Source organism: Hyposmocoma kahamanoa, unplaced genomic scaffold (genome assembly GCF_003589595.1).
Source record: "Hyposmocoma kahamanoa isolate Upper Pololo Valley unplaced genomic scaffold, ASM358959v1 99547, whole genome shotgun sequence".
Taxonomy (NCBI): domain Eukaryota; kingdom Metazoa; phylum Arthropoda; class Insecta; order Lepidoptera; family Cosmopterigidae; genus Hyposmocoma; species Hyposmocoma kahamanoa.
The window spans coordinates 1-26,934 of record NW_020655943.1 but is presented as its reverse complement, the minus strand read 5'-3'; the positions used below and the strand labels follow the sequence as shown (position 1 = coordinate 26,934).

Genomic DNA, 26,934 nt, shown 5'->3' with positions numbered 1-26,934 from the left:
TGAGTAGAGTTCTGGAATACGACCCTATGAAAATATATCTACTTAACCCAGAATGAGACAAACGTTTTGTGAGCTAGTTCTGGACTAAATATTCCTTACTAAACATATGAAATTATTATTTTTGACTTTTATTTTCAAATCTACTTCTGATTGGCAAATAAGAGTTGTTTAGATGCCTAATAAATGTTAAACTATATAGAAATTATAATAATCTTTCAAGGGAACGTTAATTTTTCAGCTATTCTGAATAAATTAACTTTTTGAGTTAATAACACTATTGTATTGGCAGTGCGAATATTAGCAACCGTAAAATTATATATTAGTTCGTAATTCACAATGCCATCTATTGAAAAACATATTTGTCAAAGACCATATATAACAATTTGAATAATATTAAAAGGAAAAACAAGTAATTTCCTATATTTCATATTAAATAGGAATTAATTGATCTCCACGGACATTTACATAATATAAACAACTTACAGGCCATTGGTCAGCGCCATCTAGATGTAAGACGGAATTTTGACCTTTGTAACCGACTTCCAAAAAGGAGGAGGTTCCCTATTCAACTGTATTGTTGTTGTGTCCATGTTACGCGATAACTAATTTATAAACCGATTTTGATGATTCTTTGTTTGTTGGAAAGAGGGTGCCTCAGTATTGGTCCCATTTAAATTTTAAGAAAATATTCCACCTCTAGGGGTGCCAAAGGGGATGAATCTGATTTCGCGCACATTTTCAGAGTTACGTTCTGTAGCATGGAGATCAGCAGTCCTCTTAAGTTAGTGGTCCATATAACTGAAGCGCCACGTAAAATACACGTAACGCCATCTATTAAAGTTTCTATATAATTAAAAGCTACACTGTCCTAGAAAAGTGGAATGTAGTAACTATTTAAAATTGATAGTTGTTTTATGGACGTGGCTCGCTGCTTTTTGAAACGTAGCTTTTGATAACTGTAAAAAAAAATTATGTCTAAAATAATCGTATTTTTGGTTTAAGAAAGCCACATGTCGCACAGCTATTGCAATAGCTGTTGTAACTCAAAATATGTAAATATATTCAAGATTATACTATTGCTGAACGTAAAATTTGATTCTCTTTACGTCAACAAAACCGTCGTTAAAATATTGTAAGAAACAATTAAAATAAGTCTCCTTAACTCAAAGTGAGACAAACCTTTTGCGGACTAGTTCTGGATAAAACAGTATTGATAAATAAGTTTCTAAAAAATATTAAGTTATTTTTTAACCGACCTCGAAAAAGGAGGAGGTTCTCAATTCGACTGTATGTTCTTTTTTTTTGTATGCATGTTACGCGATAACTCCGGTATTTGTGAACCGATTTTCATGATTCTTTTTTCGTTGGAAAGGGGGTACTTCCATAGTGGTCCCATTTCATTTTGAAGAAAATCATCCACCTCGAAGGGTGGCGTTCACGCATGAAGATTCATTTATAAATAGCGCCTAACTTTAATTTAGGAGAAATTATTTTAATGGTTGATTTTGCTATTTCTTCCGTTCAAGGCATTGACTTACAATTATATGGACGTCGGGTCCGCGCTAAAAAGTGTCCGAACTTATAGGGCGTTAAAATCGTATACAGAGCGTCATTCACGCTTTAGTCTTCGTTTGTTCGACTGACAGCGAAGCAAGCAAAATTAGACAGTACTGCGATGACATTACAATTTAAATTCAACGTTTTAGCTTTCTCATATTCCTTTACATGTCACTACGTTAAATAGGTTGACTTGGGACATTTTTTTCGTGGTTTTTGTATTAGACCCGTCGTCCATTATTTGTAAGTCAATGTTCAAGGCGTTTTTCTCTCAATATACTTTGAGTAGTGTCGTAGTGAGAACCATTTTTATTATCTCCAGTGTAGTCCTGTATAGTGGCGAACTAGGGGATATTTCAATAAAACTTAGCAAATAGACGCAATTCCACGTACTTTTGAGGTCGGTTTTTTTAGTACTCTGTATACTGAGATTATTACAGTTCTACTTATTCATTCATTATTTTTGTACCTCGCTGAGATTATTCCTTTTACTTGGCAATTAGGGAATTGTTTAGATGTCTGTAATAAATAAACTTTAACCGTTGTTTCCTACTTGCCAAATATACATATTTAAAAATAAAAGAGAAAAGTTTTTAGTAGCAGACAGCAGTACAGCTTCTTGTGAGAGAGTTCGTCCAGGGAAGTACTGTCACCTTGCCTATTTCTGCCGCCAAGCAGTAATGTTAGCATTACTGTGTTCCGGTTTTGAAGGGTAAGGGTGCTGGTGAAATAACAGGCACATGGGACTTGTCAACTTATGTCTCAGAGTGACAGTGCCCCTCAGATCTTAGCGATTTAAAGCTCTGAGTGGCACTGTATTGTTGTCTGAGTGGCACAGGCGTGTGCTTACCATCAGGCGCAAGATTTTTTCGTTCCGTCACTTAATATTATAAAAAAAAACCATTTCATATTTTTTTAATAAAGACTATTTTGGCCAGATCTAGCTCACATAAAGCGTGTCTCATTTTGAGTTAAGTAGTTAAGTAGATATCTTTTTTACAATATTCTAACGATGGTTCTATTGACGTGTGGAGAATCAAATTTTACGTTCAACAATGGTATAATCCTGAATTTCACATATTTTGAGTTATAACACTATTGCAGCAGTGCGATACGTTAATAGTACATTGTGTATTTAGGGCGCTCAATAAGAAATTACTAACGACAGTTTGTTTGAAGCCCGAAGCCGAACGCTGTGGGCTTTAATGACGCGAGTTTGTGAAATTTCGACCCGTCCCTGTCCGTCTTTGTGCACTACGTCCGATTCGTATCAGTTCCAATTTCTAAAATGGAGGTCCGAAATGTCACTAGGATCATTATATCACTAAGTGTATAATTGATATTCGCATTTTCTCGGATTGGAATCGGACTTAGTGCACAAGCGACATCCGAAGTGGGTTTTCTAGATTTCTATAGTCTCGGGTTCGGAACGAATACGAATACCATGCATTGCCCAAACGCGCATACGCGTGAAATATACAGAAAGCGGGTGCGGGTCGGGCGCGGGGGTGTGTTGTCGCCCAAAATCAAAGTAAAAATAATCTTTATTTCATAGGTAGAATAGAATAGAATAGAAAACATTTATTCCTTAAGTAGACAACGCAGTACACATACATTTTGTAATAATAACAATAAAAATAGTACTAACTACAAATATATGGAAGAGTACAACGCGTGTGTGCTGTGCTGCCAAGGAAACCGTGGCCCACTCAGCTTATTGTCATCTCACTTATGGTGCTACGACGCTGATTTTCAGCGGATCCGGCAACAGAACACACGTGACACGGAACATAGTAGCCGTGACAGATTGACAATTATGTCCTTAAAACGAACAGATTATTGACACAGTACAAGAAGTAATGACGTTACCACTTACATAAGATATGCGTTAAAATGTGAAATTAATTTCATAAAACATGTATAAATATTAGAGTTAGTCATTTTGTGATATTAGTTAGAAATAATATCACAAAATGAATATAAATCTAGACAGTTATGTATTTTAACAGTAGACATTATTACGTCACATATAATTAAAAATAAAATTGGTATAGTAAATAATTGAATAAAATTGACATACAAAAAACAGAACCAAACAAGGAAAAATAATAAAAAATATAAAAAGTATACAATAACAATTTATATAATACGATCATAGATGATCTCGACACATCAACAGCCATGTTGAGATTGTTGAACATTTATTAAGTAAGCCCTGAGTAGTCTTTTAAAAGTAAAAATCGACGAGGCATTCCTAATAGGTGGTGGTATGTTGTTCCAACATTTCGAGGCAGCATATCAAAAGCCGCCACGAAAGCTTGCCGTTCGGTGTCGAGGGCATACAAGGCGAAGCGCATGTCTAACGTGCATTGATGAAAACTGAAGTTTGTCATACAAGTACAAAGGTTGCTTAGTCTTAATAACCCCAAACAGCAATACAGCAAAATGTAACTGGCGACGGGCTTCCATCTTCAATAAACCTGCATCATTTAGAAAAGGCGTGACAAGCGCTCGACACGGAACGGGGAAACAATACCTGGCGCAAGCATTCTTTAACCGTTGAACAAGATTTCTAGAGCGAGCAAGCAGACATCCGCCGTATTGTGTCAGCATAGTTCAGTTTGGATAGAATCAAAGAGTCACAAAGCTTTATGCGCAAGTCTACATTGATAAAGTTTCTCACACGATATAATACCTTCAGGCGGTAAAAACAATTACGAATTGTCTCAACGATATGCCCCTCAAAGTTAAGGGAACCATCCATAAGGACGCCTAGATTTCTCACCACTGAAACTCGGCCTACGGAACTTCCCGCTATAGCTACCTGAGAGTCGTAGAACATAATGTTCTCAATTTGTCGTTTTGTACCAAGTACTAGAAACTTTGATTTGGAAGGATTGAGCACTAGATTGTTTAGTTTTGATCATTGGGCTATACTGGTGAGATCATCATTCAACTGATTAACTGCGGACTGTGTTTGAAAAGGTTTAAAAGAAATATAAAGTTGTAAGTCGTCAGCGTACAAATGGCACTTGCAGTTCTTAATGCTGTTCACTATGTCCGCAGTGTATAAAATGAAAAGGATTGGTCCGAGAATAGATCCCTGTGGCACACCTCTAGTAACGGTAGCAGCACTAGAAAGCATAGAAGAGCCATCCTCACAACGTACCTCTACCCTCTGCATGCGACCGCAGAGATAGCTGTAGAACCATTTGATAGTATTAGAGTCGAATCCATAGTAAACGAGCTTAGATAGCAGAAGCTGGATATTTACCATATCAAAAGCACCTGAGAAATCCAGTGAGGTGAGAATGGTACCCCTCCCAGCGCCTGGCGCAGCCAAAACATCATCCACCACGTCAAGCAATGCGGTTGCAGTGCTGCGATACTTCCTAAATCCTGACTGTTTCGGAGGCAAAATTCCATTAGTCTCAAGGTAGTCTGTTAGTTGCCAACACACCACCTTTTCTACGATTTTTGACAAAAACGGTAATATACTTATAGGTCGTAAGTCACTAATGTGTGAAGGAGTGTTAATTTTTAAAATAGGCCGAATGATTGCCATCTTCCACAAGTCAGGGAATTAGCATGTTTCGATAGACTTATTTACAAGGGCTGTAATGAATCCTAGAGTCTGCGGAAGAGTAAGCAACACTATGTCGCGAGAAATGTCATCCACACCACTGGCATTACTTTTGATTGACAGAATCGCCTTTGACACGGTCAGCTCCGAAACCACACGAAGTTTAAAAATTGCAGAACCGTGCCTACGAGCTGAAAAATATGTCAGATAAGACATGTCAGTATTACAAGTGGGCAAGTCAAGAGGTAAGCATTATTACTCGTGAAATCGCCATATTGATTAAATTCTTCCGTTCATTCGTAAGACTGGTTCCCCTGAGAAGAATGAGCAAGAAACTCTAGGGGTTGCTCTTTGTAAATAACATTTACAATATTTATTTATTTTTTTATTTGAAACATCAGATTGAGACTACCTCCATGAGCCAAACGGGTTACTACCACGGAGTTTTGTCATCTAAGTACGCAGAAGTTGTATAATAACCTTTAATATAAAGTTTTTGTTTCACTATAGTTTTAAACCTCGTGAAAGGCAAATTTTGTATATCAACCGGAATCTTGTTATAGAACCGTATACATTGCCCCTTAAATGATTTTTTGATTTTGTGAAGACGACTATCAAGAAAAGCTAGTTTATTTTTATTCCTCGTATTAATGTTATGTCTGTCACTATTTTTCATAAAGAAATTACTATTCCTTTTAACATAAATTACATTTTCATAAATGTACTGTGAGGCTAGTGTAAGAAAAACTTATCTCTTAAAGATACTCTGGGGCCCAGATTGTAAATTGCCCTAACCGCACGTTTCTGCAGGACAAAAATTCCATATAAATTATAGAATTTGACCCGCCACGTACCCGACTCAACTCGCACCCGACCCGCGCCCGACTCGCACTCGCTCTCTGTGTATTTCATGCTTTATAGCTTGAAATATTATTTGCATTAATAAACGCCAAAAAAGGCTTTTAACATCACACAATCGGTTCCGAAAATCATTATTAAATGTTAACACAATATATCAATTAGAAATATTTAAAAGAAAACCCTTTCCTGTAAAATTTGTTTTTAGTTGCTTGCATTAAATCAGCGATAATGGCACGATGTCTTTATTTCATAGATAGTATATATATAACTAGAAAAAGAGACGAAATGTCATTTAATTTGAAAACTATTCTGCCAAATCATTACCGTGACAACTACGCTCCGATTGGCCAGCCCGAATTCGAAACAATTGGTGGATGTCGTCTTGAATTGAAAAATTACGTATTTAATATTTAATTACCGATGAAATGTGATGCCGTTTGTTTTGTAATTAGATGTTTTGCTGTTTTTCCCACACCACCAAATGCAACAGCCCCCATTGTTATTTTTGGAATATACGCACACACTGGTCAGTTGTTGGCGCTGTACTATTTCAGCTTTCTAATTTCTGTTTTCAGCGCAAACGAGAGATATTTAAAAGTGATATAAAGCCCATTTACCAGATGAGTTGCCAGGGATGGAGGGCCCTTATTTCGTCTTTATTTCTGGTTATATACTCGATGGCAGTAAGTTAGACTTGTTTGTTTACACCCGATTCAGTTAAGATATTTTTAACGGGACGAACAAGTCGTGCGCCTGGTGGCAAGCGACACGCGTGTCCATAACAGTTGCCAGTGCCACTCAGGACTGAATTGCAAAGATCTGAGAGGCACTACCCTAATCAATCTACATTTAACCATATGAAATGTACGAAACCGACACCGTTCAGACAGGCCGCAACACTACGCGTCAGACAAATGTAAATCCGGCTTTACATTCTCACCGCAGCACCCCTTCCCGCTTCGTCTCCTGATCCCTTGCGAGATGTGCACGCGTTTCGTGCCCACGCGCCGTTTTAACGCACTGTGTGGCATATTGTTCTGATTTGTATATTAATGTAGTACAACATAACGTCTCAGGCGTCGCAACACAAACGGATCACAAAGATCTGAAGGATAGGCTAGGATAGGATCTGCCACTGCGCTCGTCACCCTGAGACATAAGTTGACAAGTCCCATGTGCTTGTGATTTCACCAGCGTCATTATACTTTAAAACTGGAAAGCAGTAATGCTCGGATTACTGCTTGGCGGCAGAAATAGGCAAGGTGGCAGTACTTTCCTGGACGAACTCTTTCACAAGAAGCTCTACTGTTACTAAATTCTTGTACATATTAGTTAATGAGCAAATGACCTCGTACTTGACAAAATATATATTTATATAGAATTTATTTGATTCGGGTGCAAACAAAACGGGGGCAAAAGAAACTTCATTCACAACATGGTTTCCAAAGTGGTCCGTACCGCCCCTCTGCCACTAACAAAAACGCTAGGCATTGACTTACAAATAAATGGACGACGGGTCTAATACAAAAACCACGAAAAAATGTCCCAAGTCAACCTATTTAAGCGAGTGACATGTAAAGGAATATGAAAGAACTAAAACGTTGAATTTAAATTGTAACGCCATCGCAGTACTGTCTAATTTTGCTTGCTTCGCTGTCAGTCGAACAAACGAAGACTAGAGCGTGAATGACGCTCTGTATACGATTTTAACGCCCTATAAGTTCGGACACTTTTTAGCGCGGACCCGACGTCCATATAATTGTAAGTCAATGCTGCTAGGTGACAAAATATTTTTTAGAGGTATAAAAAACCATAACCCACTTCTAGAACATTGAAATGATATTTCGGCTATGCATCACTAGGGTAGGTTCCGGTAAGTCGAAAAACGCTAACTAATTTGAACCGTTGAACAAAAGAGAATTTTGTGCTTTATTTTTTTCGATTAATACGGATATTTGACCATTTGTCTCTTAGCCCCGTTTTAGTCAGTGGACGCTGAAGAGTTTTAGGGCGGTAGGGGCTTCAGAAGCAATCAGGGGTCTTTGAAGCTGTCCAGGGGGTGCTACTGTATTTGAAAAAATACCTGAATGATCTATATAAACTACACTACACATAACTTATTTTCTTTGCGAAGTTTTTTTGTTAAGTTGATATAAAAAATATGTTTTCTATTATTTTTGGTAATTGTGGGCGTTGAAATTTTTTTACAAGTGAGGGGTGAGCCAAGAAGTTTGAGAACCTATGATTCACAAGGTACTTACATGGTATAACTTTCGTCAATCCATTCATGATTAGTCTTGCAACATTTCTCGTGACCGGGTTCACTCGTTGAGGTTGATCGCACCCTGAAATAAGTAAAACCGCCACACAATTAGGTTATTTAGTGTCAAACTAACATGTTAGCGTTACTAGGTCCACAAGATATTATGTAAAAAATGTTAAAAGAGAAAAAGACGTAATAAATAAAATGATATTTTCACACCCAAGAACAAAAACAGTACATAAACAATGTAAAACTAATGTCGGCAAAGGCGGCTTTAACGCTGAACGATCCCTTCCAGACAACTTTCTTTTTTATAATATTAAGCGACGGAACAGACAAGTCGTGCGCCTGGTGACACGCCTGTCCCTAATAGTTGCAGTGTTTTTTCTCATATATTATATCCTATAACATTGACTTACAAATAAATGGACGACGGATCTAATACAAAAACCACGAAAAAATATCCCAAGTCAACCTATTTAAACGTAGCGACATGTAAATGAATATGAAAAAGCTAAAACGTTGAATTTAAATTGTAATGTCATCGCAGTACTGTCTAATTTTGCTTGCTTCGCTGTCAGTCGAACTAACGAAGACTAAAGCGTGAATGACGCTCTGTATACGATTTTAACGCCCTATAAGTTCGGACACTTTTTAGCGCGGACCCGACGTCCATATAATTGTAAGTTAATGCCCTATAACATTGAAATATGAACAACTGTAAGCATAACTAGCAATAGCAATAGAAAGTGCAAACATTTTTAAGAAAACCGAGTATTTCTGACATAGATGAATGTTATTTGTTTATTTTGCTAAGTGCATTTGGTTCATTTCTTCTGATGCAAGTGCCATTTAAGCTTTTTTAAACAAACTTAAAGTATGTTTTTTATAATTTGGTTAGTGGTCGTTACTTAGTAGTAAAAATTATTCCAATTCTTTCTTATGACTAATCACAGTTGTTGCAAGACCAATGTAATTATTTACATTTTGTGGGGTCTACTGCATACTAAATAAAGTCCTGTTTGGAGTTGAAATAGCCTAAGGATCACACTTCACACATAAAATCTATTAATTAAAACACTTGATATAAAAAATAAACGTTTATAATTGTAAAGGTACACAAAGCGTTTTAAAAATACACTTTGTTTTACTAAATATAAATAATAAACCACGATTAAACATATTTATCCACGTTTTTGGATAAATATTGAGTAAAAATGGATAATTATCATGAGTATTTATCTCAATGACATTTCTCCATGACCCATCTCTAGTAAAAAATAAAAATCAAGTTGTTCTTTATAATTTTTTTAGTTTTTCCCTATGTTTTCTTAAAAATATTTGAACTTTCTAGTTCAGCTTATAGTTATTCATATTTTAATGTTTTTGGGTATAATAACCGAGAAAAAACAATGGCTACGGTAATTAGGCTGAAAACATCGAAATGGTTTCGGTAATTAGGCTAAGAACACTGAATGTGAGAATCGAAGAAGAAGAAGAAGAAGAGGCCGAAATCACCAAGATCTTTGGGGCACTGCCGCTCCACCCTTCACCCTAAGTCATAAGTTGACAAGTCCCTTGAGCCTGTAAGATGCCAGTGCTTCCCTGGACTTCCCGAAGGAATGGCCATAAATCTACAGTATGTTTGAAATGCATATCTAATAATTCTAATTATTATTAGTAAGAATTTGTTTTGTCGGAAGTTTCCTTACAATGCCGAAAAGAATAACGTTAGGAAATGAAACTATTTTTCCGGATTTAAATCGCGTATATTTGTTTTTTCAAACAAACCGACGTTTCGGGCCCTTTACAGGTCCCATGGTCACGGTTGCGCCATGGTCAAGCGATTTAAATCCGGAAAAATAGTTTCATTTTCTATGTGTAACAATCGCGAAAACCTAAGAACTCAATAGAATAACGTTATTCAAAAAATCCGGGTTAAAAACGATATCGTAAAGTAATTTTCACTTCTGTTTCTGTATTAAATTTGTTCTGATCACTGATTTTAATTATACCTACATAGAATCAAAAGGTCGGCAGGTGGTCAGGTATCCTATAGCATCGACTGTTTTTGGTGTATGTTTATAAGCAATAATTTTCACTAATTTATCGTAGAAGTCGTTAGTTAGCGTCGCACGCGTTCCAACTGTACGCACAGTTGTGCCTACTTGAGCTCAGTCCGCCATTTGCGCTTTGTATGGCGTGGTTGTGTCAATTCTTTAAAAAATGGTAGAAAAAGGCCATGCCAAAAAATTGTCTTATTTTGTAATGCAAATACGATGCCGCACCAAAATTATTTTACCCGTGCTGGTATTTCAAACATCGGTATTTTAATAAATTTTCTATTTGTCGAATCGATTTTTTGTACTGTACAATCGAAGAAAACAGTATCCCAGAGCAATATGGTCGAATTTTATCTTGTGGAGAACTAAGTTAATATCTCGAATTTTCCACGCTAGTAGCGAACAAAAGCTTAGTAAAAAAAATGCTTCACGAGTGTTTTGTTAATTTTAAACTTAATTGATCTTAATCATTGACTTACAAATAAATGGACGACGGGTCTAATACAAATACCACGAAAAAAGTGTCCCAAGTCAGCCTATTTAAACGTAGTGACATGTAAAGGAATATGAAAAAGCTAAAACGTTGAATTTAAATTGTAATGTCATCGCAGTACTGTCTAATTTTGCTTGCTTCGCTGTCAGTCGAACAAACGAAGACTAAAGCGTGAATGACGCTCTGTATACGATTTTAACGCCCTATAAGTTCGGACACTTTTTAGCGCGGACCCGACGTCCATATAATTGTAAGTCAATGATCTTAATGAACTTTATTTCAGTTCATTATTCAACGAGTGCGTTAAAGAAGACATCTGTTTTCGAGAAGATACTACTTTCCATTGGTTCAGATGTTACTCGTTCATTGTAGTCCACCACTTAGACGCAAGATGGCAGCACGTTGAATAAAATTTCAATATAAAATCGAAACGTAACTTGCAATAAAGGTATTGAAATTTTAACTATATAGCGACTGGGTAAAGTTTTAATTATATTAACAGTCCAGGACCAATTATTATCAAGATTTCATAGTGTTTATCATTTCTTTGTGGCGCGTTTTGGCGACTGCGGTTCTGACAGTAATCGAGGTTTAAAGCACTTCCATTGTTTGTTTTCTTCCGTGAATTTATCGATGTCGATGATGATATAATCCTAAAACCCTTTTGGCGTTAGTAAATACTTACTTGATATATTTTCGATTATGGTGATTGCTGCAGATGGCGTAGAAACGGACATGGAAAGTGATAATGAGTTTTCGGACTTTTCTGGAGCGGATGGTAGGGATGGAACCGTTCGAGTAGGTGTAAGAACTGAGTGATTGGATGCACAAATATCTTGAGGAGGCTTGAGTGTCTTATATCCTGGAGGCATTTCTATCTGTAGCAACGAAGGTGCTGTGACCATTGTTTGTGTACCTTGATTTCGAGTGCTTGTGTTGTGTGTCTGACTAGATTCTGAGGAAGTGGAGGATTGTAATGTGTATTTCGAGGACCGGAGTTCATATGCTGTAGAGGTGGTAGGTTCATTTAACCGAGTTAAGGTTTTAGTGTTATGTTTTTGGAATATAGTTTCTAATGGAGGAGGTTTAGGTGCTAAATTGATAGTATCTGCAAGTGGTGATCGACTATTTGTTATTATTGGAATAGGAGTTTGAACAACTTGGGAAGAAGATTTCAGATCATAATAGGCGTTATTAGAGATTTTTTTCTTGGAATCTGCAGTAGATACTTGTGACATTGATTTAGACTCTAAACGGTTAGAGTTATAGTATAAATTGTTATATTTATACGAGGAGGGTTGGCGTACAAGATTTATGTTTTCTATAACCGCCTCTTGAGCGCGATACGAGGGCAAAACTTCTAAGGGCAGGAGAGTGTCGGAATGAACTGGTGTGTGTGGTGGGGGTAGATGAATTCTAGATGATTGCTGCGACGGCGTTTGAGAATTTTCCTGTAAAACAAAACGGAATAAGTATTTACCATAAATATTAACGCAGAACCAACCTAAGGACTGGAGGAGGCGATGGAGGTTTGATAGGAGTGTAGCAAGGTGGAGGTCCATGGACTTTACCTACCCTGGTAGGTGACTCGGCAAAATGACTGCACCGCGCCTGATGGAAAGTGCGAATACAGTCCAGAGATGAGAGTAACGGATGGAAAACACAAATATCTTCACTCCGTCACTATCATTTTGCCGGTCTGGCCAAATGCTTCTTCACACTACGTTTGAAGGACCCGATGTGTTAGAGGGGAGGGAATACATGCGCCGGAAGTTGGTTCCACAATTTGATGGTTCGGCATAAAAACGAATTGCCAAACTTTTTAGTGCGGGACGGTATTGAACTGACCGTCCAACTGTGGCAACGCAGTCCGGCACGGGTGGTCCGCTGATGGAAAGGAGAGGAAGGGATAAGGTTGAATAACTCTTCAGAGCACTCACCGTGGTACAGGCGATAGAATACGCTAAGAGACGCTATATCTCTGCGAAGCTGTAACGACTCCGCATGTAAGAGATAAACAGCAAGAGCTGAAGCGGTAACTAATATTGTTTTTTTAGTATAAAGTTTTCGTTTCATGATATAGACAGTTTTTGAAGATTTTGTTTTTTTTGTAATATCAAATAACGGGACGAACAAGTCACGAGTCTTGGAGTAAAATGACAGTTAATTGTGCAAAAGTGTTACCCGCTTGCAGTCGATATATATTCTATCTCAAAAATGCAGCATCAGATCGATTTGCAACATTTCACCTGTAACTTCGTGCAGACCACTTTTTAAGAAATTAAATTTATTAACAGTGCCTAGTATTTATATTTTGATTGCCTGTACCTTCGTCAAGCAAAATTATTCACTATTCAAATGACATGAACCTTTATATAACACGAGGTTTCCGGACAGACTTACTGTACCGGTCAACGTAAAAAGAGAAGTGTATCGTCGTAACTGTTTACCTATGTGTGTCAAAATATATAATTCGCTACCGATTGATTTAAAAAATACGCCAAATACAATGTTTCGAAATAGGTTATCCAAATGGTTGTCTAACTGTTGTTTTTACTCAATTGAAGAATTTTTTTACTACAAAAATAATTAGGTATTTGTTTAAATTTGACATTATTGAGACTTATTATTTTAAATGTACAAGATATTTTAATAATTATGATAGATATATTCATTTTAAGGTAAATTTGCATGCTATTACTAGCTAAGTGTGAGAACCTGTTAACAGAAATATTATATATTAAGCCAACTATGTACACCACACTTAACGCGAATAAATTATTATTATTATTATTATTATTATCGACTTGACTGTTGGTTACGCTTATGAATAAGTCTAACTGTTCTGAATTATCATCGGCCATTATTTGTCCAACTGCTGGGTACAGGGTCATTTGAATTGATAATTTTTTAAACTTTATACATACGTAAACCAAAATTAGCACAGTACGTGTATAAAAAATACAAATAGGAGACATATTTTTAAGTTTTTCATTTGAATTTAATACACATAAGCCAATCCGTCTGTCGTCATTAAAATGTGTATGACTAAAATTGATTTCGATACACAGACCAACTGTCAAATTAAGAATAAGGAATACATACACAATTCAGACATTATTGGCAAAATTTTACATACTTTCACAATCCATCGATAAAATTGTCGACAACAACTACAAGACTATTTAAAATTTTGTTAAATAAACACGACTATGCTTTTCTATATCAACTGGAATGTTATTACCAATGTTCGGAAAAAGGTGTTCCACATGTATAACTACAAGGAGCAACATAGAGTTGTTAAAACTAACAAATATTAATTAATAACTATTTCGAGTTCCGGATTTCCGGAGATGGTTTTACTGCATCGTAAGACAAAACTACACACCTATGACGTCCAAGTTGAATTTTAAAGTAATTCTAATGGTGCCATGTAAAAAAATGCAGTAGATAACCGGCCTTTTACCAAAGCAAAGAATAAAAAAGTAACAAGAATGGTCACTCTCCGCCCCTTCCTAGCTTTAGATACCGCACATTAACGGAACGGCAACAAGGCTGTCAGTTATTTATTTCATTTTTTACAAGGCACCATTAGATTTAGTTTAAAATCTAATTTCGACTTCCTAGGTCAGTAGTTTGTCCTGTTCTGCAATTGGAACACCCTTTTCCGACCTATGGTTATTATAGAATCTTTGTACTAATTTTATAAACTTAATTATGAAGATTTAGTTTAGTAAACTTACAGCCATGTTTTTATGACGTTCATAGAAGTCTGAAAAAAGAGACAAAGCATCTTATTTATCAAGAAATATACTTTCACCTACTCATTAGGATGTAGTCCAGTGACTACATACAGAACTTCTGCTTTACACTAGAAACGCTTAGTTTGTTAAAGTGCTAGTACACGAACCAGCAAAATAATGTAAGGGGTGTGTGTTGGAGTGCGGGGTGAGGTAGGGGGTTTGACCTCGCCGAAGCTCTTCAACCGGTACGTGAACGAGCTGATCGTTGGACTCAGCAGTAAGCCAGTCGGATGTCGTGTCGACAGCATCAACGTAATAACATCAGTTATGCCGACGATATGGTGCTGCTGGGTCCAATGGCGGGCTCAATTGCGGAGCGCCTTCGGTTTTGTAAACAGTATACGAGCACTCACGGTCTTATAAGCAATTGTGTCAAGAGCGAGTTTACGGTCTTTGGGATCCCCGGTAGATTGATGTCTTATCCGCTCACGCGATACATGCAGCCGTAGACGCATACCACACCTAGAGCTGCCGGTGATGATTTTATACCGATTTATCGGATATCGAAGTTATAACAGGTAAAAGAACTAATATTAATTGCTACTTCGGTAACTACTCTAGCAAACCATAAAGTTTTTAATGCCTAGGTCTGTCATTTAAAAAAATAAACAACTTCAAAAATACGTCACGAGAATCGTGTGTGTTATTATTTGGGCTGGTGATTTCGGTGTTTATTTATTGAAAACATACCGTAAGTAGCGTTTTTTAAGTTTACCTTGAATATAAATGTTTATAAACTATGCTTTAAGGAGTAATTTCATGGTAAACGTTAGAACCACTCAAACGGAATATTATCATATTTATCCAAGTACACCAAAAATTTCATTAGTGCTTTTTAAGTGCAGCATTTGCGGTCTATTACTGTATTTTATTTGAGATGTTTTTGTTGGTATTACGGAGGGTATTTATTTAGCAATAGAGAATAATAATTTTTATTTATAAAAACTTGTATTTAAACTGAAAGCTTTTCTAATTTGCGAAACCAAATAGCCGCCATTTTGCGGTAGGAGGAGCGCAGCGCGTGAGCGGTTAAGAACCTATAATTAATCTTAATGAGGGTGTGAAAATTTAAATGCCTAGGACATTACTTGACGGAGGAGCTGAAAGACCAAACTGATATTGATCGGGAATGTAGGGCGTTGGCTACCAGATCTAATATGCTGGCATAAAGATTCGTCCACTATAGCGCATACCGTTAATCTTTCTACACGGGTGGTCTGTGGGTTAACCGCGTTCAATGCAACAACGGTTTCAGGATGCTGTTGGGATTACCGTGACATTGTAGCGCATCGTAGACGTTTGGTCAAGCGGGAGTAGATGACTTTTTGCTGTGATGCAAGAAACGACGGCGTTACTACTCTCTAGACTGCGTTCTAGTCCTAACAGCATCCTGAAAACGTCTGTGGCTAAGGTCGATGCGCCGATGCTTCGTCTTTTCATGAGGTTCTGGTGAGGTGATGGGGTAGTCGGCGCCTCGAGCGAAATAATGTGTGTTTTAGGTTTTGTCTTTGTATTGACTAATAACAGTCCTAAGTTAATATTGTCTGTATTTACTAACAAGTGGGCCTTGGATTATTATTTATTTTTATTTTTGTGCGCTACTTTTTAAGAGTGACCGATGACAGAACTGGTAGTAAATATGAATAAGTACAAATGTAGGTTTTATAATGCAACCGGTAACACTCTGGTCAGAGGCCCATGCAATTGTAAATTAAATAAATCTTAATAAATACGTTCCGTAGCAAGGGTGCCAGGCACGGTATGGCTGAAGGCGCGAGTTCGAATCCAGGATAGAAGGACGTATTTTAGTGTTCGATCTTTGCCTCATGCTGGAAATATTTCTATAGCCTACATTTATTTCCCTCGTGAGTTTGGCTATATTTTGTTGTTGTCTATGTGTTCGTAGCACCCGTAATACAGGGTTTCCCTAGTGCGGGCTAAGAGTGTGTGCGTTATTATTATTAAAAATCTTACTTTAATGATCGGTCATTTTCTCTCAAAGGGAACGCACGGCTTACAAAACGCAGCAGCAGCCCGATTTTCGTTTTCTTTGCGGGGCTATAACAAAAAATACTTTATATTTCGTACAAATATAACAGCTCACATCTAAGAGATGTGCCACACGATACGTTGCGTCGAATTTGCGACGCCTGTGACTATATGTTGTACTACGTTATATAAGTCAGAACGATATGCCACACCATCGAGTATATAACCAGAAACAGAGACGAAATAAGGGCTATCCATCAGTGGTAACTCATCAGGCGAATGGACCTTATATCACTTTTAAATATCAACTCTCGTTTGCGCTGAAATCACAAATTAGAAAGCTGAAATAGTACAGCGCCAACAACTGACCTGTGTGTACGTCTCCGTATATTCCAAATATATTCTGCATTTATTGTAATAAACCTTTAACAATGTGAGGCTGTTCCAATCGGTGGAGTGGGAAAAACAGCAAAACATCTAATTACAAAACAAACTTAATCACATTTCATCAGTAATTAGATAAATATTAAATAAGGAATTCGGGCTGGCTAATCCAAGCGCAGTTGTCACCGTAATGATTTGGCAGAATAGTTTTCCAACAAATTAAATGACATTTCGTCTCTATTTCTGGTTACATACTCGATGGCTGGTTCGTTCCGTAGCCAACTTGCGAGCGTTAGCCCCGGCATGGCCAGTGGCCTTACCACGAACTTTATTAAAACGAATCAATAACGAAACAGTTAAATTTAAGATCCTAAACTGAATCGTTACAATTCGTACCATGAGCTAGTTAAAACTTAGGGCCTCGACAACGTGTCTTTTTGTTAGCGATATCGCCAATGGAATAGAAAGACAATGTATGGGACATAAGCGTACGAACGATAATAACGTAAGGAACGATAAATTGGTAGCCAATGGTAATCAGTTTCTATTCTATCAAACGGAACGTCCAACTCGTACGACAACAACCATGCAAAGCGTAGCCAAAGTGGCAATTTTGACAAGCGCTTACGCTCGCTATCTATTCCATTGATCGATTACGAAGCGAACGCCAACACTTGTAGAAAACGAAACAAAATGGCGATTTGATAATCATCCGGTGAAGTTTCAATTTCAGTCAGGCGTCAAAAAAGAAACGCTTCTCGGCGGACCTTGGAGCAAATCGAATTCGAACCTTTTAGATTGGATAAACGAGCATTTGTCTCCACGTACGTGCCCATACCTCTTTGAGAGGGACCGTAGCATTTCCACTGGAAGTTAATATGAAGAAATTATGCCTATTAAATTAACCAACAACGAGATTATCACAACATAAATACTGTTTTTGTAGGTTTTTTGAACGTTGAGTTTCTTGGCGACAGGCTCTTTCCAGCAAATTGTGGGTATCACGCAACATTTGCTGCAGCGAACAACTAGTCACTGCATTAGGCAAGTTGTGGAAGCCCTCAATCATCTGAATGTAATAAGTAAATGAGTGTTCCCACAAACGCAACAAGTTAAGTCCAGAAGTGATATTTCAGTAAAATAACACATAAATGATAATGTATTTGTACCATTTCACTTCTATCAATTTTATTAATGAATTTGCAGGTTCCAAACATGATTTCATGTATCTGGTGTAATTGACGCACCCATGTGGCCATTGTAAAGTCCATGGTAGATGACCATCTTTTTTATAAATGTATATCACTCATTAAATGTGGAAATGGTAAGTTTTAGCCTATTACACATTTCATTGGTTGACAAGGTTTGCAAGTGTTTGTCCTGTGATTTTTGCACAGTTAGTTGAAGGGTTAACATAAATCTGAAATTGCACAAGGCCACATGCTGAAGTTAGATAATTATATAGTTACCTACTTTATTTAATTAGTAAATATTTAAATAGCATAGGCATCTCTGCATCTACCAACAATTTTGTCTATTTTACAGATTTGTGGTAATGTACAAAATTGAACATTTATACATAACAACTTTTTACCTACTCCATACATGTTTGTCGTTAGTCAAAACATTTAGACCTATAACAAAAACAGCTTCAAGTTTTACAAACAAATTGTCAACTGCCTGCTTCCTATGATTAATTGTTAATTTAAACAATTCTAATTGTTTTAGGTGATTCTGGATACCCACAAAGAGCCTGGCTAATGACGCCTATCTTAAATGCTGCAACGGAGTCACCAGAAGAGAATTGCACCAGGCGACATATCCAGGCCAGGAATTGTATTGAATGTTGTTTTGGTTTGCTGAAGACATATTGAAGATGTTTACTTAAGCACTGAACACTTCATTAACATCTCCAAGTCACCAGTAAAATAGTAATTGCATGTGGTGCGCTGCATAACATTGCATTGAATGCCAAATTACCCTCACCAGGTGATATGGCTGCGCAACATGATGACGAGGATCTACCAGTAGTAGCCAAGGTGAGCTGAAGCATGGCAGAGCCATGTCCAATTCTTTAGTGAATGGATTGTGATGTAGAAAATGAAAAATAATTATAAATATAATATTATAATTTCTTAACATCAAGGCCATTTTGTTATTATTTTACAAATTCACCTTAATTTTTTTTCTAAATTAGTGTTCAGGTACATACAATATTATACTATTTATTTTTCTTAATTAATAATATGGTAAACCGTATACAATATGTTTTTACAAAATACAATCAGTATTCCCTTGGTGATAATATCTATTATAATGAAGTTTCTCATAAATGTATCACCCACTTCATACATCTATTTATTCCCAGTAGGACCATGTACTTAGTGCCACGCCTACCTACTTACTAGATATTATTATAGAAAGTTAAGAGGGACCAGAGGAAAAATTCCTAATATTCGATTTGATTTTAGAGGGGTATATCCACTTTAAAGTTAAAAATAAAATATTGTATGAGTAACTACACGATATATTCAAGCATAGACATTAATCAGAAACATAAAACAATAAAGTTTCCTCGATAGATAAAAATCACGAAATGACCTCTAATTTTCACATTTTTTTGATTTATCCTCGAAATGTTACAGGTTATTAGGACAAAAGTTAGATAATTAATTATATTTATGCATGATCGAGAACTGTCACTACGGATTTTTTAAATCCCTTTAGTTTTAGAGATATTCCGCTGAAACGAATTTGGTACTTTTAATGCGCAAAATTCAACATCTCCTGTCGCATGTCACGCGAACTTCAGGCATATATTTGTCTCACAAATGTGGGCGGAGCCAACGTCAAAACTTTTTTGGCATGCCCCCTCTTAAAAAGCATAACATTTTACTACATCAATTAGGTGTCATTGCTCAAGAATTAATTTGCTTCAAGTTGAACTTCCTCGTTTAATGATGGTCTCTGGAAAAAAAAAAATTCAATATTATCTAAATGAGTTTGCGACAAAGAATTCAGATTTTGATCTAGATTAAAATGTGGTACAGTAATGATCGCAGAAGTTATGAAAGGGGATGATCTAAGATTGAATAGGAACAAATTTATAATAAAAAAGTTTTGTTCTAAAACTATGAGAAACTGGTGACAGAATATGTTGAAGGGATATAATACCTATGTAGTACTAACATTGAATATTTGCTCCTGGATACCAGCTTGACCTACTACTGCCAACATCTCTAAAATCCCTCTATTCCAAGGCAGTTAAAATTTGTCGGCTGTCTCCAGTACCCTCAGCATGTCGCCGAGAGGCCTTATAATGTTTTAGCTTTTTGTTTTCCAGTCCACACATACTTAAATTAATGCAGTTAGTTAAAAGCGTTCATGATAGTGATAAAACTCATTCGTGATATATAAATGTAAAATCAAGGAGGTGGGTTAGCTTACTTTTTCCCATTCATCGGATGGCTTTTCAACACCGCCACTCATAGATATCCACAGCCGATCACTTCTCAGGCGACCTTGAGTTTCCGGCTGGGGTTTCAAGAGGTCGCCGTGCCTGTAACATACACAGTCTTAATTTCTTTGCTTAGGTTGTACTATATCACGTCATTGTTTACGTTACATCAGAGTCAAGTGGTAATTGCATTTTAACAAGTTTGGATGAAAAAAATATGATTCCTATATTGAGTATCTTTCCATAAATTCTACAAGATCTGAGGATTGCTCTGGACTAGCTCGCGACCTCGGTTCCATTGCTAAAAAGATGAAGAAAATACTTCTAAAGTTGGAATGTAACATCACAATAAACTTTGCAAGATCTATCTTACATGAATAATAAGTGACAAAAGTATATCATAAAAGAGCTAAATATAATGTTTCTGCAGATACTTACCACTTTAAAATTTTTAATTAATAGCTGAAATCACTTCTGACTTTTAAAACTATTCTTTTTTTTATAAAAAATAAGTGCGCATTAGACCTCCATCTCACTTGATAGAAAGTGACGATGAGGTCGAGGATGTAGTAGGCGTCATTTAGGTGTGCATGCACACCTAAATGACGCCTACTACTATTCACTATCGCCTTGAAAAGGTCCAAGTTATAGCCTTCCGGGAATAGGTCTGCAGGCAGTGAATTCCACTCCTAGGCCGTTCGCCATACAAATGTGGAATATCCACAATAATGGAAAGGGGAAGGCGGAATCAAATTATGCAATTCCATCCCACACTGTCCCTGATATATCCTGTAGAATACCGATAAGCTGGCAACACTATGGCGGTGTTCAAGGCTCTGCAGCTTCGCCTCTATTAATTTCGAGTCACCTATAAGCCTCTTAGCACGCTTGTCTATTGAATCCAAAGTGGTCAGTTGGTATTTAGGAGCGCCATCCCATAAGTGGCAGAAGTACTCCATACACGACCGGCCTTGTGCTTGGTACAGCTGAAGCAACTGTCCCGGTGTGAAGTAACGCCTCACCTTGGAAAGGATGCCAAACTTCCTGGCTGCATTTTTGGCCATGGATTCAATGTATCTACCGAAGTTCAGATTGGTCCGACTAGATACGATTGGACGACAGGTCCATTCCAAGTAGGTGAAGACGGTCGGCTATCGGTATGGATATATCACGAAAAGGCGGAGTCAAGTGAAAAGGATTCGTTTTGTGGAGAATAGACACGCGCCTGCGTTTTGGTAGCATTAATTTAGACAAATTGGCATCGCCCCAATCGGAGACTGCCTTAAGTGTCAAATTCAAACAACTAACCATGGACTCTCGACAAGACTGGATTTCTTCTCCACCGGCCCTTGCATTGGTCAAGTACCTGTTCACAACTGTGCTGTCATCAGCATACCCAAAGGTACCTGGAATCAACATGTCATTTATTTGCAGCAGAAAGAGGGTTGCGGACAGTACAGAATTCTGAAGATCTCCATTCTTCAGGCATCTATCACCCGATGTTCGGAAGAGTAGCTTCTAAGATCACTCGAATAGAAGTTTTACTCAAGAAATCCGAAACCCAATTGCAAAGGAAGTTTGCTTAAAAGGCTTGCGTGGCAGACCCTGTCAAAGGCCTTAGAAATGTCTAAAGAGACTGCAATGGTTTCGCCATACCATTCTATAGTCTCGCTCCATAAGTGAGAGGCATACACAAAAAGATCCCTAGTTGATCGCCCTCTTCGGAATCCGTACTGGCGATCACTGAAGAGATCGTTGTCTTCAAGGTACGACAGGAGACAGGCTGTTAAGTACAGGTTCCATAGTCTTGCAGAGTATGGAAGTGACTGAGATAGGTCTATAGTTACAGGGTCAGCTCTGCTTCCTTTTTTGGATACTGGTTGCACATTTGCAAGCTTCCACGACCTGGGAACTACACCAGTCTCAAGTGAGAGGCGATACAGGCGTGTGAGAATAGTAGACAACTCAGGCGCACAGTTACGCAGTAATATTGCTGGAATTCCATCTGGCCCGATAGCTTTATGTACGTCTAGACTTCGCAGAGTTATGAGTACCTCTTTTTGGCGTAAGCGAACTGGTGCCATAGTGCAGCTAGCCTGAGGCAAAGAAACTGGTAGGTAAAGAGCGAGGCGAAGCGATTCGCCTTGTCTTCCACAGTATGAGCTTGCGAGCCGTCTGGCCTCAGCAGAGATGGTAATGAGTGGCTACTATAACTTTTTTCGACCGCTTTGGCCAGGGACCAAAAGGACTTGCTGCCTGCTGGAAAAGATGCTAGCTTGGCCCTTATGCGGCGCACATGTTCGAACTTGGCCCTGCGTAACACACTTTTGCTCTTCTTGGTGGCCTTATTAAGGCTTTCTTCAGATTCCGAGTATTCGGAGCTTTGCGTAGTCGAGCATCTGCCCAAGCTTGGTACGCAGACTGTTTTTGTGCTTCAGCACGACTACAGTCAGCGTTAAACCATGGACGAGCTTGGGGTCCATTGGGTTCATCGAAGTATGGTATGTAATATTCCATGCCCAATCGCAAGATCTCAACTACAGCATCAGCACAGCTCGACGAATCTCCTGAAGTAAAGAAAGCCTGGCAGGGATATGAAGCCAAAAATGGCGCATTTCGTTTCAATCTGCTAACCTGTATCGCCACACCCGTCTTGTACCAGACGTCAGACAGTGGTCAAAGTGCTCAATGGTGCGGATGGTGGTTGTGGATCACAACCACCGAGTATCGATCTGGATCAATCGTTAGCAGTAGGTCCAAGCAATTAGCCGTATGAGACTCAACATCTGGGATCCTTGTGGCGCCACTGACAAACTGGGAAAGGTTTAGCGATAACACAAGTTTTCGCGTCTCCCTCCCGGTATGATCGGTCATGTGGTATGGGAAAAACCATTCTTGATGGTGTGCATTAAAGTCCCCAGAATGACTAGTTGCGCCGCTGGATACCTGAGCTGAGCCTAATCAGACGTCTCGCTCAGATGTTGGAACAGCTTGGTCGTCTCCTGATCTCCACTGTGCGAGCGGTAGACACAGCAGTACACTATTTGCGTAACTCCTGTGTCAACCAGAAGCCACAAAACAGATAAACTCGGTGCCTCAAGGTTCTTGAGACGCTTGACATGGATGTCATCGCGAACGTACACACAGACTCCGGCACAGGGTAAAAACCTAGCTCTAGAGTATACCCGGGGTAGCTGAGGTACGCCATGTCAGTCAGACATCCGATCTGCGTCTCAGTGAGGAACAGCAGCTGCGGTTTGTCGGTTTCCAGGTGGTGGTGGACCACTTTCAGATTTGAGTGCAGTCCTCTGATATTGGTGAGGTGCACTTTCAATGGGAGAACGTGTAAATTTAATCCTTTTTTGTGGCTTTTCATTTTAATTGGAGAAGCGAATAGGCAGGAGGAAGGCAGTTGAACGAGGCATTGCGTCATGTCCAACCAAGCAGCAAGCTCACACTGCCACACGAGGGTACAATCGATTTGGAGACCGCGGGGACGCCCGAATTCTCCCGGAGATGGCCACGTGGTCCTCCCCTCCGGTAGCCAACCGGCAAGGTGGAGTATTCCGAGATTTTTCGTTGGGTGGCGGGGCAGCCTTTCACGGGTGGCTTTCCCGCTGCTTGGGCCCCCAACTCCCACAGTCGGCCAGCGGTACACCGTGCTTCGGATCCCGCTAGCCTCGAGAACCGAGTGCTCAGTGTGACATTACAAGCTACTACTCGTCGTTAGATGCAATGCAACTGTTCAGACCCGACCTCCTAATGACAACTCCCGAACACGAGCTGGAACACGGATAAACCATTTGGGGCCTCGATTGCGTCGGGAGGGTAGTTACCAGCCACGGCAGAAGCCTACCACCGGTAGTTGTTGCTCTTTAGCACCACCCAAGGGTCACTTGTAGGGTCTCGAGGGTAAACAGAAGCGAGCAACATCAACCCCCAAAACTAATATATTCCACTTCAATGCACCGCGTTTTGCTATGAACATCGATCACTTGTCAAATTCAAAGTGACGTTTGCTGTCGAAACCATAGACAATATTTTGATTTTTATCGAATTATCGAATAGAATGAGCGTTCGTCAGGCCCTTGTAACTTTGGCTACCTATGTATTATCGTTTACGTTTGTAGAAATGTAATACATTGGGAGCGATTGCCACTTGTCTGGGCCCTCCTATTCGCTTTCGTACCGCTATCCCGCGAATGAAAGACCGATATTTGTCTCTGGTTCGCTATCATTTCGTATTGCGTAATTTTTAAATGTTTATTTTAGAAAATATCACATTTACGTATAAGTACAGAACTTATTCGTATTTTCAGTGTTCGGAGTACAACTCTGCCGTCGGCTAACTAAACAGCTGCTAAGTGATTAAATATTTTTTTGAGATATCATAAAAAACCATAACTCAGTTTTATAATATTGAAATTGTTTAAGGGGGAGCATGCCAAAAAAAGTTTTAACGTTGGCTCCGCCCAAATTTGTGAAACAAATATATGCCTGACGTTCGCGTGACATGCGACAGGAGATGTTGAATTTTGCGCATTAAAAGTACCAAATTCGTGTTAGCAGAATAACTCTAAAACTAAAGGGAGTAAAAAAAATCCGTAGTGACAGTTGTCGATCATGCATAAATATAATTAATTATCTAATTTTTGTCCTAATAACCTGTAGCGTTTCGAGGATAAATCGAAAAAATGTGAAAATAGAGGTCATTTCGTGATTTTTATCTATCGAGGAAACTTTATTGTTTTATGTTTCTGATTCATGTCTATGCTTGAATATATCTTGTAGTTACTCATACAATGTTTTATTTTTAACTTTAAAGTGGATATACCCCTCTAAAATCAAATCGAAGATTAGGAATTTTTCCTCTGCTCCCTTTAAGAGTTTTAGTGGATTACAGGTGTGCGGACGCTGGTGCACGTTAAGCGGGATCCAAGAAATTTTTCTTTGTGTTCTATTTTTGCATTAATAATTATAACAAAGTAGTATAGTAATTTCACAAATATAAAAAATTGAATATCATACCAGTAAAACACCCTAAACGATTAGCGATACTATTATTATACTGGACGGTTTGAGACTATACCTGGTGCCCGTGGGGTTGTTGACTGCGAGCGTGCTGTGGAAGGAAGACAATCTATTTATTCAGGAATGTATTAGAAAATGAGCCATGTGTGAGTCAAAAGTCATTTGCAAGTTACATGGTTAAAAAACAGGTGTTATTATGTTAATGGTACTGCAGAATTCTAAGGGCAGTGTCCTTGTCCTTATTTCACTAAAACATATTAAAATAAAATTAGCATGTTCCGGTTTTGAAGGGTAAAGTTAAATTACAGGCACATGGGACTTGTCAACTTATGGCTCAGAGTGACGGACGCAGAGGGAGTGCCCCTCAGATTTTTGCAATTTAAAGCTCTGAGTGGCACTTGTTACGGCACGTGTACACGACAAGAATTTTGTCGGATCTGGTGTCTGTTGCAGACAAGAAAATGATGAGTATGTACACGATGCTTTTGAGCAGACGTGTGTAGGGTAAACGTGTCAGTGCACTTCTAGGTAGCTGTCGTTTTACTACCGACTGTGTGAAGAAATATGTTGACTACTAATAAAACAAATTGGTGATTGCAAATTATATGTATAGAATAATAAATATTTCCCTCCATGCTTCAAAAGTACGTCGTTTATCTTTATAAATCTCTAAGGTTTTGTCTCACAATACGGGTCGTTCCTCTACTAAACTTATAAATAAATTATGCATTTTATTAGTTGTAATGAAATTAGTGGTGCAACAGTGGTACTTTGCAAAATCAGTCCACGCGCATAAACATTCGTATACTGACAATGCGCCCTATGCAATAGCGGCAGAGCGCTTCGCGTCGGGGATAGACAAGATTTTTTTCTTGTCCGGCGTCGAGGCTGTGTACACAGTTCGTGTGTAGAAACGACATGAATTCTTGCATAGACCCGGCAACTGTTCTTAGCGTGTACACGCGCACTTATGGACAGGCGTATAGCTTACCATTAACCGCACGGCTTGTTCGTCCCGTCACTTGATATTATAAAAAATAAAATAAAATAAAATTAGGAATTATTAATAACAAATTTCTTAGTGGCTATGGTTTAGAATTCCATGCTTGTAGACTTGTTGTCTATAGCTAGAACCTTTTTGAGAAAACCTAACCTCCCTGAGAAGAACGAGCAAGAAACTCTAGGGATTGCTCTTTTCAAATAAACTTAAATGCTATGGAATACAATTTGAATCAAATTTGTGTGGATTCTGGAGCCATGTCGACTTTCCATACATCTTTATCTAACACGTAGTCTTCAATTTTGTAATACAATTTTTCGATCAAAATATTTTTAATGTAGTTTTTAAACTTAATATATGCTCCGGAATCTTATTGTAAAAACGTATACAGTTTCCCATAATTGAGTTGTTTACCTTGGTTAAACGAAATCGTGGTACCATGAGTTTGGA

General features: G+C 38.2%; 1 protein-coding gene across 1 annotated transcript; it reads right to left on the bottom strand.

Annotated features, from left to right (window-relative positions):
- Positions 1 to 869: 869 nt before the first annotated feature.
- Positions 870 to 25,574, bottom strand: LOC113239108 (histone H3.v1-like). Its single transcript, XM_026475972.1, has 6 exons — positions 25,543 to 25,574; positions 16,598 to 16,681; positions 14,564 to 14,592; positions 11,506 to 12,271; positions 8,263 to 8,346; positions 870 to 956 (listed from the first exon to the last, which is right to left on the bottom strand). Exons 3-6 carry the CDS (start codon positions 14,567 to 14,569, stop codon positions 913 to 915), a joined length of 900 nt encoding a protein of 299 aa, XP_026331757.1. The 5' UTR covers positions 14,570 to 14,592; positions 16,598 to 16,681; positions 25,543 to 25,574; the 3' UTR covers positions 870 to 912.
- Positions 25,575 to 26,934: the final 1,360 nt, after the last annotated feature.